Genomic DNA, 13,643 nt, shown 5'->3' on the forward strand with positions numbered 1-13,643 from the left:
GTCTTCGCTCATCCAGGAAACCTTTTCCCTAGATTCCTTAGACCCAGCCATTTTGTCTCTTGAGTCCAAAATGCTCTTATCTTTGCCCAGAGAAACCCCTCTCATTTTCTAGAAGTCTGCTCAAATGCCACCTCCACAGGGATGCCTTCCCTGAGTTTCTGAGCACGTGAAATCTCCCATTACATCATATACTTTTTGTCATGGCATTTCCCGTAATTATTTTATATTTGTTGGTGCAATTATTTCACAAAGGTCTGAACTTCACCCCCTTGGCCCAACAAACTAGTGACCAGGGTTATGCTATTTGTATTTACTCTTGTGTCCCCAGACCTAGGACACTGTCTGGCAGATGGTAGGTACCAATAAATATCTACTGTTTCCATTCTAGTAATAAAAATAATTGTAACTGCAAGTTACTGAGGGATCGAACTATACTTGATATTCATTGTTCCATTTAATCTTTAAGTATCCTTTGAATTCACACCATTGTGTTTATACACATATATGTGTATCTATACATACATATTTACATATATTAATATTGCATTATGTAAATGACACATGCATTTTACATGCATACAGGTGTACATATGATATATGTGTATACCCAATATATTCATATAGTTTGTATTTCCACAGGAAAATATATTATTATTATATTCTGTAAATATATCTTGTTTTAAATTAAACGAGGAGATTGAGACATAGCAAAGTTAGGTAACTATCTTATTATGCCCTTACTGGTACTTGAACCCCAACTCCAATGTCTTTTCTCTATCCAGATCCAATATAGAGAATACACATTTAAGATGTGCAAATATTTTTCAGGTATTATCTACGAATAATTTATACATTTAAATTAGGCTATTTTGGGGGCATCTGGGTGGCTCAGTTGTTTGAGCATCCGACTTTGGCTCAGGTCAGGATCTCCCAGTTTGTGGGTTCGAGCCCCGCATCGGGCTCTGTGCTGACAGCTCAGAGCCTGGAGCCTGCTTCGGATCCTGTGTCTCCCGCTCTCTCCACCCCTCCTCCACTCGCACTTTGTCTCTCAGAAATAAATGAATGTAAATAACATTTTTTTAATTAGGATATTTTGTGTGACATGAACACATATGTATTTGGATCATATAAGTAGTGTGGAGAGAACTTTAGGTGAATTATTTAATACAAAGCATTTTTAAAAACTTTTTATAGTTTTTTAATTATTGAGAGAGAGAGAGAGAGAGAGAGAGAGAGAGGGAGAGAGAGAGAGAGAGAGAGAAGGAGAGAATGCAAGCAAGGGAAGGGCAGAAAGAGAGAATCCCAAGCTGAAAGTACAGAGCCCAACATGGGGCTTGATCCCATGAATTGTGAGACCACAACCTGAGCCAAAATCAAGAGTAGTCAGACACTCAACAACTGAGCCACTCAGGTGCCTCTTCACTGACTTTTTAAAATATGACCCATTCTTTCTATGAAGTGGTGGTCATCTCAGGAATTTACAGTTGGCTCAGGACCACGTGGTTGCTGCTGCCCATTTGCAAACGATATTCCACTGTGGAAAAGGGGATTCAAACTCACCGATTTCATGGCAATGGTGCTTGTCCAGCCTGCTGACCGCCTCCAGCCAGGAGTCCTCACTTAGAGAGGAGGCAACGTCACCAAAGATACCTCCATGCTGCCAGGATGTAGAGGTGCCAAGGTTGAAGAGATTCGACAAGGAAGGGCGGATTCTCTTTTTCTTTTTAAATATTCTGGAAAGAAAGGAAAGTAGCGTGATGCATCATGAATAACAGTCCCCTCTGGTGCAAGAGCAAGAACTTGGTGAAAAGGATTTGATGTGTAGAACACGTGTGAAGCTCATTTCCATTGTGCCCTGTTAACCTCACAGAAGCTTCTTAGACTTCTGTGTGTCCAGGTGCCTGGATCAATATCAAAGATACTGAAATGCAAGATAAAACTCTGGGCACCAAAAGTTCACAATCCATTATAGGAGAAAGACAAGAATAGTACAGAACAAAGCTGATGGCTTCATAGAGCTTTTTCTGTGCGAGGTGTCTTTCTTAGTGGTCTTTCCCAGTGATAAGTCTCATCATCCTGGGAACAGCCTTGTGAGGTAGGTACTGTTGTGACCCCATTCTTCAGATCAGGAAACTGAGGCACAAAAGGCTAAGTAACTTGGCTGAAGATGTCTGGTAAGTGTCATAACGAGGATGCAAACTGAGGAAGGCTGGCTCTATAGTCCTTTCTCTGGATTATGGTGCTGTGTACGGGGTGTGTGCTCTGACGGAATTAACCAGAGGCTGCACTGAGAGCACCGGGAGAGGCATTGCTGATCAGGAGCCAAGGGAGGCTTCCTGGGAGAGGAGCCCACTGAGCCACATAGGATTGTCTGATCTATTCATTGAAGAACAGGTTGGTCTTATATTGAACCATGCTAGAAAATGAGGCTGGAGAGGTAAAAATAAGGCAGGGAATGAAGAACCTTGAATGTGACAATAGTGGAGAAATTTGAATGCCGTGTGAAGGAGTTGGGTTTTGACGTTGGAGCAAAGGGAATCCGCTGGGCATGATGGTGACATAATTAGTTTCACATTTCTGAAAGATTTTGACTACTCATGCACCCACACTCCCAGCACCCTGTCCTCCACATTGTAATCAGTGTTACCGTGCTCAGGATAAATCTGGTCACTTGTAAATGGCTCCTCTTTCCCTACAGAACAAAGCCCGACCCCGGCAGCTGGACCTGAAAGTTCTCCACCCGGCCCTTGTGTCCGTTCAGGCTTCTGTCATGTTCCTTCCACCCTGAGTTGTGTCTCTGCCCAAACCACCTGCCATTTTCCAGATTGAACAGGATCTCCCAGGACTCGATGCCTGTTCCCTCTCTGGAAGTCTCCTTTGCTACTTTTATCTTCACTAAGATCCCACCTCTCTCCAGACTCAAATCAAGCTTCATTTTCTCTAGGGATCTTGTTTTAACCTGTTTTCCCAAGTGAAATCAGCTTCCCTTCCTTTTCTCCTGCACCACATTCTCTCCAACCTCTACCCTGGCACCCGTGTCACTTGATCACCTGGGTTTATTTTTGTCTCAGTTATCCCCGCCCCTCATCCCATCTTTGTGCTTCTATAGTCCGGAGCAGGAATGGGCTCTCAAAAATGATTGCTAAATGGAGAAAATGAATGAATGAATCATTAATGGATAGATTGGATTTTGGATTCTTGTATAGATTATCCACTGCTTACCTAACTAAATTCTCCTTGTAAAGAACACTGGTCTGGGGTGGGCTCAGAGTCATGTTGCCATCTTTGCTACAGAGGAAACTGTCCTCTGTCCAAACGTAGTATCCATTGGAGAGGAGTCTGGGACTTCGGCGACAGGTCATGTGGGAGCCCATCGGGAGATCTACGGAGCAGCATTCAAAGGAACTGTCATGATCCAGGAAATCACAGGCAAAACTAAAGAGAGAAAGAAGGAAAGTAGTTTACACCTCTACCCACCATATCCAGGCCTGTAACAGTCCCATTTCTAGCGGCCATGAAGGAAAATACCTCTTTGCATGCATGCATTCAACCCACCCCCAAGAATGTCACTCTTTTTAAATTTTTATGTTTATTTTTAATTTTTTTTTCCTTTTATAAGAATATCACTCTTCACCTGGGCTTCATCTCCTCACTAGTGAGAGCATTGAACAAGGGGGCATATAGTGCTTCTTTCTGTTTTAAACATTTTGATAAAAACATTACGGCCGATCAATCTCCTCACCATATAATGCAACTATACCCTTGACATTAATCCATTTTCTTGGATGGAAAAATTGCAGAACGACCTATTCGGGGTGCTTATTACATAAGCCTATTATTATGAGCTCTTTGAAAGTGTATAGTCTCCGCCTCCTTCCTTTGACTAGACCCCAACTGCCGTATCCTTACTCTTTCCCTGTGATGGATAAATTACACCTGTGTGGCCATCAGACATGCATGAGTTACAGGCCGAACACACAGTCAGAGAGATGTTTTTGGCTTTGGCCAATTTCCCTCTTGGCCAGCTGCACCAATGACCATACAGTTTGTAGTTTGGTATCCAGGGAAAGCTCTTAATATTTAGTTGTATAATTATTCATGTGTCTCAGGTTTGAAAACCCATCATATGCCTGTGTGATTGAAAGGTGACATCATGCCGCATGCTCTACTGAACTTCTGATAAAGTTTTAAATGTAGAGGCCTGTCCACAAGTAATGCATGCACTAAAAGTAAATTACTATTTTAAATGGTTATTATTTATTGAAAATGTACTGTTCCTGGCTCATAATTCATGCTTTATCTGATTTTCACTAACCTACCCAAAAGCTAAGTATTGTAATCTTTATTGTACTATAGGGAATATATATATATATATGATGCAGAAGGGCAAATAACGTGGATATTTTACAATAGCCAGTAAGTGATAAAACTAGGATTTGGACCCCTATCTATCTGGAGTGCTCATTCCACATGGCTTGCTGGTTCATCCTTGGCTGATACATTTGATAGCAGCAAGAGGCCCAGAATTCACAAATAAGGGCAGGCTCTTACACCAATGCATGATTCCTTTATACCATTGGCACATTTTACAAAATCCTAGAGAAAACATTAACTAAGGCATGCTTACAGAATAAAAGAGAAAAGAGATGGGGGAAAAGGAAGAAAGGAAACGAAGACTTCATCACAGAACTTGAACAAAACGGTCGACTCTACATGTTTTTGTAGAGCATGGCATTTGGCCAGCTTGTGCCTTGGTGTAGAATCGTGTTGCTCTTATAAGATATTACTATCTTAATAGTAAAGCATATTTAAGAGAACCTCAGTTCTAGAAAAAGTAACCATTCATCAGTAATTGGTAGTTTCTTCACTCCCCAAACAATTCACATTTGCTCACACCCTTATAACCGTGCTCCCCACCCCCCACCATTCCATTATTAGGTTTTGCAAGTTTTCATTTGGTTTGTACACGGGACTGAAGATTTATAGCCATAGCAAAGCAGATGAGAAGGAAGACTAACATTTTAAAACCAGGAATACAATAAAATGAGACACACAGGGAGAGAACGTGATGGATTTGTCTTGCGAAAGGTCCCGTGGAATACCTTGGGAATATGCATCCGGGAGACATCTCTCTGGAATATTCTCTCTCAGAGCCTGAAGAACCTGCATAAGCAAACGGGAGAGAAATGCAAATTTATCATACCTCCCCAACATGCATGACTGCAAATAATGGAGGCCTTAAAGAAGGTGTGAATAGCTCCCGCCTTGGCAGGGAACCTAACTAGGGCTGCCATGCACTGAATCAGGACTAACCCAATTTGTCACCGGGTCTTTACAGGAGCCAGAAATAACCCAGGGGCTTCTGTCATCTGTTTCTTCTCTTGTTCCACATTCCTGTAGAGGTTTCTTAGCAAAGGATGAGGCAACAATGAACCATTAGCATCAAACTGACTCATCACGAAAAGGAGGAAGAAAGTATCTTGTGTGAAACTGTAGAAAACCAAAGACAATTACTCCGTGTGCTAGTTCTTCCTCAGTAATTTCAGGAATTCAATCATTTGCCTAGGCTCTCTCTCATTAGTGCATTTTAAGGCCCTTCCATTGTAAAATAATGAGAAGACATTAGTGAAGGAAAAAAATAAAGTTTCGTTTTGTTTTGTAGAAATGATTTTCCAGTGTCTGAAGCCTGTGAATATTCTTAATTTAAAAAAAAATCAGCTTTTCATTCATTCATCCATTCATTCCACTTTAACCAAAGGCATAGCTCCTAATTTCAATTGGGGAGAGTGCAGTTAATTAATATTCTAAACTCTAAAGCAAGATTTTATATAGTCAAGTGTGAACACTTCTAATAGAGAGCCTTTGTGAAACTCAGTTGTGCTGTGGACTCTTAGTATCTAAGACAAAGACAGGCGTTTAGACTCTCAGATCAGGCTGCGTTGATTTGTAAGGAGTAAATCGTAGGTGTGCGAGGTGGGGTCAGAAGCCGGGTTTGGGGAGAAAATGACAAGAGGAAGGAGGAAGCTTGAAACCACTACCGTTCTAACAACGCCTTTATTTCCTGCAAGTAGCTATCAAAATCATTCAGTATTTTTTATAGACAGTTTTGCATCTTAATAGTAGCTGATAAACAATCTCCTTTCACATTGATGCACAGGCATCTAAAAAACCAGTGATTTTTTTTCCCACTAAAAAGACAAATACCACATTTCTCTCAAGGAAAGAAATGAAGTCAAAATCATTGCCAAAGTGAGCACTGGCATTTAAGAAGCACAAGCTACTGACAGATGGTTAATGGTATGAGTATCAGCAAAATCAAAGCAAGGAAATTGCTAAAAGAAGTCTAATCGTTCAAAAGATAATTGCGCAGAGCAGATCTCCTACATTTACTTGCCACTGGTGTTGACATCAGTTGAGATATTCAGTACATCTTGGGACTGCTGCTTGTTCAAACTTCACAGATTTTCTGAAAGAGACATTAAAAAAGAGGTGGATTATATATTAAAAATAGAAAAATGATGCCAAAACAGATGGCATCTGCTAATCGCACTAGTCAGACTTGTTTACTGAATGATAGATTTAGGGCTGAAGGAGGAGAACGGGATGAGTGACCACGGAGGTTGCACCTGCTCCAATGTTCTATTACATTTTCCATCATCTGGCTTAGTACAGCCGAATAACTTTTTCTGTAAATAAGAATAACATTTTATTTGGGAAACCTAGATTTATGTGGTGGACTTGTAGCCAAAATAACTAATCACAATGAATTGTTTGATTAAGAAATCAGGGGGAAAAAAAGACTGGTTATAGATCCGTCTAACTAAATGTATTTGTATTTTTGTCATGCAACACACATCACCCTCATTATCAAGTTTCAGGCAACTCTTGGGGATCCATGTCTGTCTCTTGCCCAGCACCTCGAACCAATGACAGGTGGTCATAGAGAAGGCTGGTGGTCTTTAAGAGGTGCTTTCAGCATGGACGTTTGCAAGCAACACAGGCAGCATTGCACTAAAAACTGCCCCCCGCCAGGCAGATTTCAAAACTCAGTTCGCAGTACCATGTAATTCACCCTCTCAATCACAAATTAAACATCTATCCAAGTGTGTAAATCACATAAACTTAGATCATATACCACTCATCACATAGACCCACCTGCTGTAGACTACCACTCTGTCTACACAGTGCTATCCTCAGAGCCTCGCAAGGTAGGACTAAGTTCTTTTTTTGATTCACCATCTCTATCCACATTTTAAAAATGTGATACCTAGGAATGCGTTGTTTCTGTAGCTTTCATACATTAAATCAAACCAAGCTAATCCTAGCTAATTTTTTCAATAAATTATATGCCACACCTTTTAGAAAATATAGATCCTAGCTTATAGAGACCTTTAGAGGAGTCAAGAGAACTTTCTGGTATTCTTTGAAAGGTCTAAATCAAAGCACACATTCATAGATTTCATTCATTTAGAATATAAGATTATATTGTTCCCATCATAATATGATAGTTTGTCACTGTCCTTTTGACTTTTGATCAATGTCATCTGGAGTATGCAGCCCAAATTATACCATGTTAACTTTCCCCAAGCATTAAGTTTAATTTTAAACCAACAATCCTGTGGCAGATGGCAAGGTTTTAGTGCTAGATCTTACAAGTACTTGTATCAGGCCACAGGCAACACAGTTAATCAAGTATTAGTAACACACACAAAAAACCTTCCAGTAACAGCTCTAAATCTTTTCAAGAAACAGCTTCTGTGTACCAGTTCCATCGAAGTAACACATCCATTCTGAAAAATAATCCGTCCATACATGTTCCTTCCAAAGGGAGTTCCCAGTTCCTTCTTCCTACTGATGAATAGAAGAATTACTGAAGTGCGAAGTTTCCTGCGGTTGACGGAGGAGAAATCCAGGATTTAGCAGTTCTTCGGCTGAAAATAAAGACTGTCAACAGGTGCGGGGAAGTCTCGTAATAAAGAGAAATCCCGTTCCCTCCTCCTAACAGATGCCTGCATGCATCTCCCGCCGTGTACAGGAGTTTGCAGAGAGGTTTTGTCCTCCGTGGCCTCTCGTTCTTTTGGTTGTTTCCTGGAATAAAAGGGCACGTAGTTCTTGAGAAAGTCAGCCTTATAACCGCTCTTGTTTTCTTTCAAAAACAGCATGTGTAACCAGAGACTGAGAGGCAGAATGAGGTCACACTTCCTGTTGGGCTCACATCAGTGGCATTCACGCCAGGGAGTATGGTGAAGTCTCAAAATAGTCTCCTGGACCAGCGGCAGAGGATGTGTGGCCCACAAATCAGGCCAGCTGGTACATCATGGTCACTCGAAGGATGCTTTTCTGAGCTACCTCATCACTTCTCACCGTCAGAACATAAGAGAAACTTCCGGAGAAACAACACTTCTTGCTTGTCATCCTCTGGTCCTTTCCAATAGGAGCAGTACCCAGTTGTGCTCTGTCCAAGTCGATGAAGTTTATTGGTGAGAATGCATTAATGCTATTCAATTCAGAATATCATTCAATACCAGGAATTGGATTTTATGAAAATGTCCGTAGTGGCAATATGTTGACTCACCAAAGATCAAGCTTTACTGGAAACTCTCTGGGTGGCATTTTACATTTTATATTTATATTTCAGTTGAGCTCAGAGAATTTCTGGTGGGTCTCTACAAATCTCTGCCGTTGTAAATGATTTAAAAAAAATACGTTCCAAGAACGCTAAGGTGCATTGAATAGTGAAAAGTGTGTGGGTTCCAGAGTCCCACAGGCTGAGATTCAAACTCTCTCTGCCTGTGAGCTGTGTAAACTCAGATTTGTGACTTAAGCTTTTGGAGCTGCAATTCTTCCAACTGTAAGTGTAATAATATATGTTTGGCAAGGTGCCTTGGAGAAGTAAATGAGAAAGGAGAACTGAGAAACAAGTGAATCCTCAGCTCAGATGTGCAAGATGTAGCCCTTATTCATTTTCTGTAAATCAGCTTCTCTTCTGAAGCCTCAGTTGGTCAGCCTGGTGGAAAAGTTAATCTCGTTCTTGGGGTTCACCTTTCTCCCCTAGGTGAAGACAAAGGCACGATCTTCCATAGAACATGCCCCTAGCAACAGAAGCTGTTTAGAGGGGTCCCCTAGCAACAGAAGCTGTTAGCGGCAGAGTCGCGTCCAGTCTGTGGTAGACAGCTTGCAAAGATGACCCTCAAAGACCTTTGTGCCGTCCCTCTCCCTTCAGCATGGGCGGAAGGGAATAACTCGCTTCTCCTGCGTAGATGAGACACAAGTGATGGATTGGCACTCCCATGATTAGGTTACAAAAGGCTGTGGCTTCTGTCTTGTTGGCCACTCCATTGCCTTCTAGGCTTACACACTTGGATGAAGCAAGCTTCCATGTTGGAGAGCAATACAAGACAAAAATCTGGGGAGGTGTCTCAAATGCCGGCGAAGGACTGAAGCCCTCAGTCCGATGGCTGGGAATCCAGTCAACAGCCACATGAGTGCCTCAGAAGTAGATCTTTCTCCAGTTGAGCCTAGAGAGGACTACAGCCCCAGTTAACCCTTTGATTGCAGCCTCTGAACACCCACAGGCAGAATAACCAGCTCAGCATTATCCATAGTTCTGACCCGTAGAAACGATGTGATACAAAATGGCATTTTAAGGCACAACGTTTTGGGTAACTTTTCATACAGCAACAGATAACCAATACATAGTCCCAACAAATGTGACTTTCTGGGCCATTCATTACTCCAGTCTATTTGGTAAGAGGGCCAGCCTTAGAACATAGGCACGTTTATTCAAGGCTGGGTCTGGTCACATCTGCCTACATTTACGAGGTAGCCATTCTGCCCTATGGCAGTTCTGGGAGCCAGGCACCCTCTTTCTCGAAATCCATAACCCTCCTCCTTCTCATTCTCTCTCTGGTTCTCCTCTTCTTTCTATCTTCATCCTCCTCCTTCTAGCCCTGGCTAATGTTTTCTAGAGGAGGAAGGGAAAAAATCCTTCTGACTCAAGACCCTTGGCTCTGCCCAAGTCCACAAAGCCCCTTTCTCAAAAGACTGATGTCAAAAAGACTTTAGTCTATTCCTTTATTGATCTGGAAAGTACGAGGACATCATTAGTGACTGTAATCATCACTAACTTTTTGGAGCCCTTACTACTTCCCAGGCACTGTTCTACTTTCTTTACATGTGTTAGCACATTGAATCCTCATACCGACGCCGCGAGGGAGGCTCTGTTACTAACCTCATTTTACAGATGAGAAAACTGAGGCACAGAGAGTTAAATACTTTGCCCAAAGTCACACGGCCAGGAAATGGTGAGCTGGTTGACCCGAGATTCTGAGCCTGTGTTCTTCACCTGTAAGTAATACCGATCACATCAGACATGTTTGAGCATTTCCTATGAGTGAAACACGGCAAATGTGTGACCTCGACTGAAGCTCACACAGCCGTAGGAAGTAAGTAGGATGATTATCCGCATGCAGGATGGAGGTTTAGAGGATTTACATACACTACCAAGCCTCAGGGCTCAAGTTTTAGCTCTGGAGCTCCCGCTTCACTCCTCTCTCCCCAGGTCCACTTGTCTCCTTGATGCTCCCTAAATGTCAGACTTGTGCCTGCTTCACGATCTTTGTTATCACTTCTCTCTGCCCAGAATGTCCCCCTGAGAGTCACATGGTGTTCTCTCACCTCCCTTGGCTCTTGGCTCAAATACATTGGTCACTAACTTGCCCTCCACACACTCTCCATACTCTTTCCGTGCTTTACTCTTCTCTTTAGTACTTTTCACTATGTAACATACCACAACCTCTATTTTTTGTACTGGTAAATTTATTCATCAGCCAGACTGTAAGCTCTATGAAGGCAGAGAGTTTGGTCATTTTTCTTCATTTGTGTAGATCCAACATCAAGAATCCTGCCTGCCATGTAACAGGCTGTCCATAAGCATTTGTGGAATCAACATGTAACTGAATTAAAAGCTAGGTAGAACTGACTTCGGCCCTCTCTTCTGCATGCTAGAAAGCAGCACTTTTATTTTTTAATTTATTTTTAGGTTGTTTGTTTGAGAGTGACAGAGAGAGGCAGAGAGAGGAGAGAGAGAATTCTGAGCTGGCTCTGGGCTGTTAGTGTGGAGCTGGATGTGGGGATCGAACTCATGAACCACAAGATCATGGCCTGAGCGGAAGTCAAGAGTCAGATGCTTAATCAATGGAGACACCCAGGTGTTTTCAAAAGTATGTTCTGGGGCACCTGGGTGTCTCTGTTGGTTAAACCGCTGACTTTTGATTTCGGCTCAGGTCGTGACCTCACTGTTCGTGAGCTCAAGAATTCCATTGGGCTCCGTCCTGACAGGTGCAGAGCCTGCTTGGGATTTCCTTTCTCTCCCTTTTTCTCTCTGCCACTCCCTCACTGTCTCTCTCTCAAAATAAATAAATGAACTTAAAAAAAATAAAAGTATGTTCCCCAGAATGCTCAATCCTCCATCACCATCGGAGGGTATGTGTGTGGAAGGGGAAAAGTGTCAGCAGCAAATTTAAGCCCGCTCTCACCACTAGAAGTCCTACCCAGAGCAACCAGGCAAGAAAAATAAATAAAAGGTATTCAAATCAGAAAGGAAGAAGTAAAATTATCCATTTGCAGATGACGTGATCTTATATATAGAAAACCCTGAAGACCTAAAAAAAAACTGTTAGAACTCATAAATGAATTCAGTAACATGTGCTCGTTCTTTCTTTCTTTCTTTCTTTCTTTCTTTCTTTCTTTCTTTCTTTCTTTCCTTCCTTCCTTCCTTCCTTCCTTCCTTCCTTCTTTCTTTCTTTCTTTCTTTCTTTCTTTCTTTCTTTCTTTCTTTCTTTCTTCCTTCCTTTCTTTCTTTCTTTCTTTCACATTTATACAAGCTTTCTTGCAGCTAATTCCTGTCTCAAAAATGCTCTAGATATGTACTTACTGTTTGCTCAGGGTTCATATTTGAATTATGGTAGAAATAATTTTTTTAAGGGAGAGAGACAGGCTATGAAATGGGGGGTCGAGCAGAGGAGGAGGATGGAGACAGATTGATTAGCTCGCGAAAACCCTAAAGTCTAAATAAGAGCTTGCGTTCTTGGTGCGAGAACAGGGTTCGCTTCGTCTCCGTAACCCTAGCAGCAAACACAAGGCTGATGCAAAGCAAGTCCTTGGACGATGTGTGTGTTTGTGTCACAGAACATGAAACCACTACCCTCAGAGATGCCCATGACTAGAAATACGTGTCCCTGTGCCTGGTGACAAAGAAACATCAGGAAATACCTGGCATTAGTATATCAATTATCATTTGCAAAACATGTAAGATCTGTTCTGTTGAATTTGATCTTCATTTACAACCCTGTGAGGAAGATTTCCAAGTCCCATTTCTGCGGAGGAAAGGAGCACCAGAGAAGCGTCTGGTTCTCAGACTCTCTGGTGAAAGTGTCAGGGGTAACGTACAACCTCGGGTCTTGTTCCAAACCCCTGGCTCTAACACGCTTCATCGTCTTAAGTTGTTATTTAAAAAATAGCAAGAAACAAGTTAATGCATTGATTTCCTTTAAATGCAGAGTCTTCTATGATCTTCATGACACCTATAGTTCTAAAAAAGAAAAGAAAGAAAATCGAAGCGTGTTTACCCTTATCCTGGGGAAACTAACTCTGTTGAATGTTTTGCAAAAATACAAAAGAGGAAGTAATCTAATACCCGACACAATGTGGTGTTGCTGCAATATTTTTTACTGAGGCAAACCAGTGAACTGTGGCAATGTTTGTGCAGGCAAGTCCTCGGCCCCTCCCCCAGAGAGGAACCTTTTTATCTGCAAGTCAGGCAGCCTTTGGAGATGTTTGGATTGTGCTCTGGTCCCAACCAAGAGAGCAGACACTTGGACTAATTGCAAGTACCAGTTAGAGCACTCATTCTCACCCTGCACATTCCTGGATGCTCACACTTAACGCTGGACCCAAATCACCTGTTTGTGTGTCTATTTGACTGCCGTGTTCAGTGCCTCAGGATGGGGAATTAAACTCGTTTGTCCTTACACTTCTAGGGCCAGGACTAGCACAGTACTTGGCACATTGTACTTGGGAATGGAAGCAGAATGACATTTTTTTACCTACCAGAGCTTGAATCAAAACTACAAAGAACTCTAAGGCAATAATAATTTTAGAATCTTGTTTAAAACCTTACTCATCCACAAAGCAGTTTTCAAATGTCACTTCCTCTATGCAGTCTTCCTTGATTTGCTGAGTCAGAAGAAGCACACTGAGGTATGTCTATTTCAAATTGATTAATGTTTAACTTGATATTAATATTGATACCGTGCTTGGTTGTTTCTATATCCATGTCCCCATCACGGCAAGTCACCCCAGAATTGGATACTTAGTTTTATTTTTCTTCCTGTTCTCGCACTCTGTGTTGCTCAGTTTCGAGCACTTGGTAGAATTTCAGTAAAAGTTGGTTGAGTGATTAAACAAGTAAATGAACAATGGGAGAATGCATGCATGCCATCTGCCTTATGTGAGGATGAATTGTAGCTAGCTCCATTCTCAAGGAAAATAATGATCAGCAAGACCTGAAAGTGTTTGGTATTTGATTACTGTTAATCTATATACTTGCTATGTTCTGTTGCCCACCCTCTCTTTTCCCAGTT

At 41.8% G+C, this 13,643-nt stretch overlaps 1 protein-coding gene across 6 annotated transcripts in view; it reads right to left on the reverse strand.

Moving 5' to 3' along the window:
* TMEM71 (transmembrane protein 71) overlaps window positions 1-8,391 on the reverse strand; it is a 30,964-nt gene extending 22,573 nt beyond the window's left edge. The window contains exons 1-5 of one of the 6 annotated variants that reach the window (XM_029923644.1): window positions 7,764-8,391; window positions 6,395-6,466; window positions 5,103-5,163; window positions 3,223-3,382; window positions 1,561-1,733 (exon numbers count right to left, since the gene is read on the reverse strand). In XM_029923644.1, coding sequence (XP_029779504.1) covers window positions 1,561-1,733; window positions 3,223-3,382; window positions 5,103-5,163; window positions 6,395-6,409 — 409 coding nt within the window. In that variant the 5' untranslated portion in view covers window positions 6,410-6,466; window positions 7,764-8,391. Of the gene's footprint in view, window positions 1-1,560; window positions 1,734-3,222; window positions 3,436-5,102; window positions 5,164-5,313; window positions 5,407-6,384; window positions 6,468-7,763 lie in introns of those variants that run through there. The other 5 variants (XM_029923640.1, XM_029923639.1, XM_029923638.1 and 2 more) reach the window with 5 other exon arrangements.
* Between the last annotated feature and the right edge of the window lie 5,252 nt (window positions 8,392-13,643).

The sequence above is a fragment of the Suricata suricatta genome, chromosome 15 (assembly GCF_006229205.1).
Source record: "Suricata suricatta isolate VVHF042 chromosome 15, meerkat_22Aug2017_6uvM2_HiC, whole genome shotgun sequence".
Classification (NCBI taxonomy): Eukaryota; Metazoa; Chordata; class Mammalia; order Carnivora; family Herpestidae; genus Suricata; species Suricata suricatta.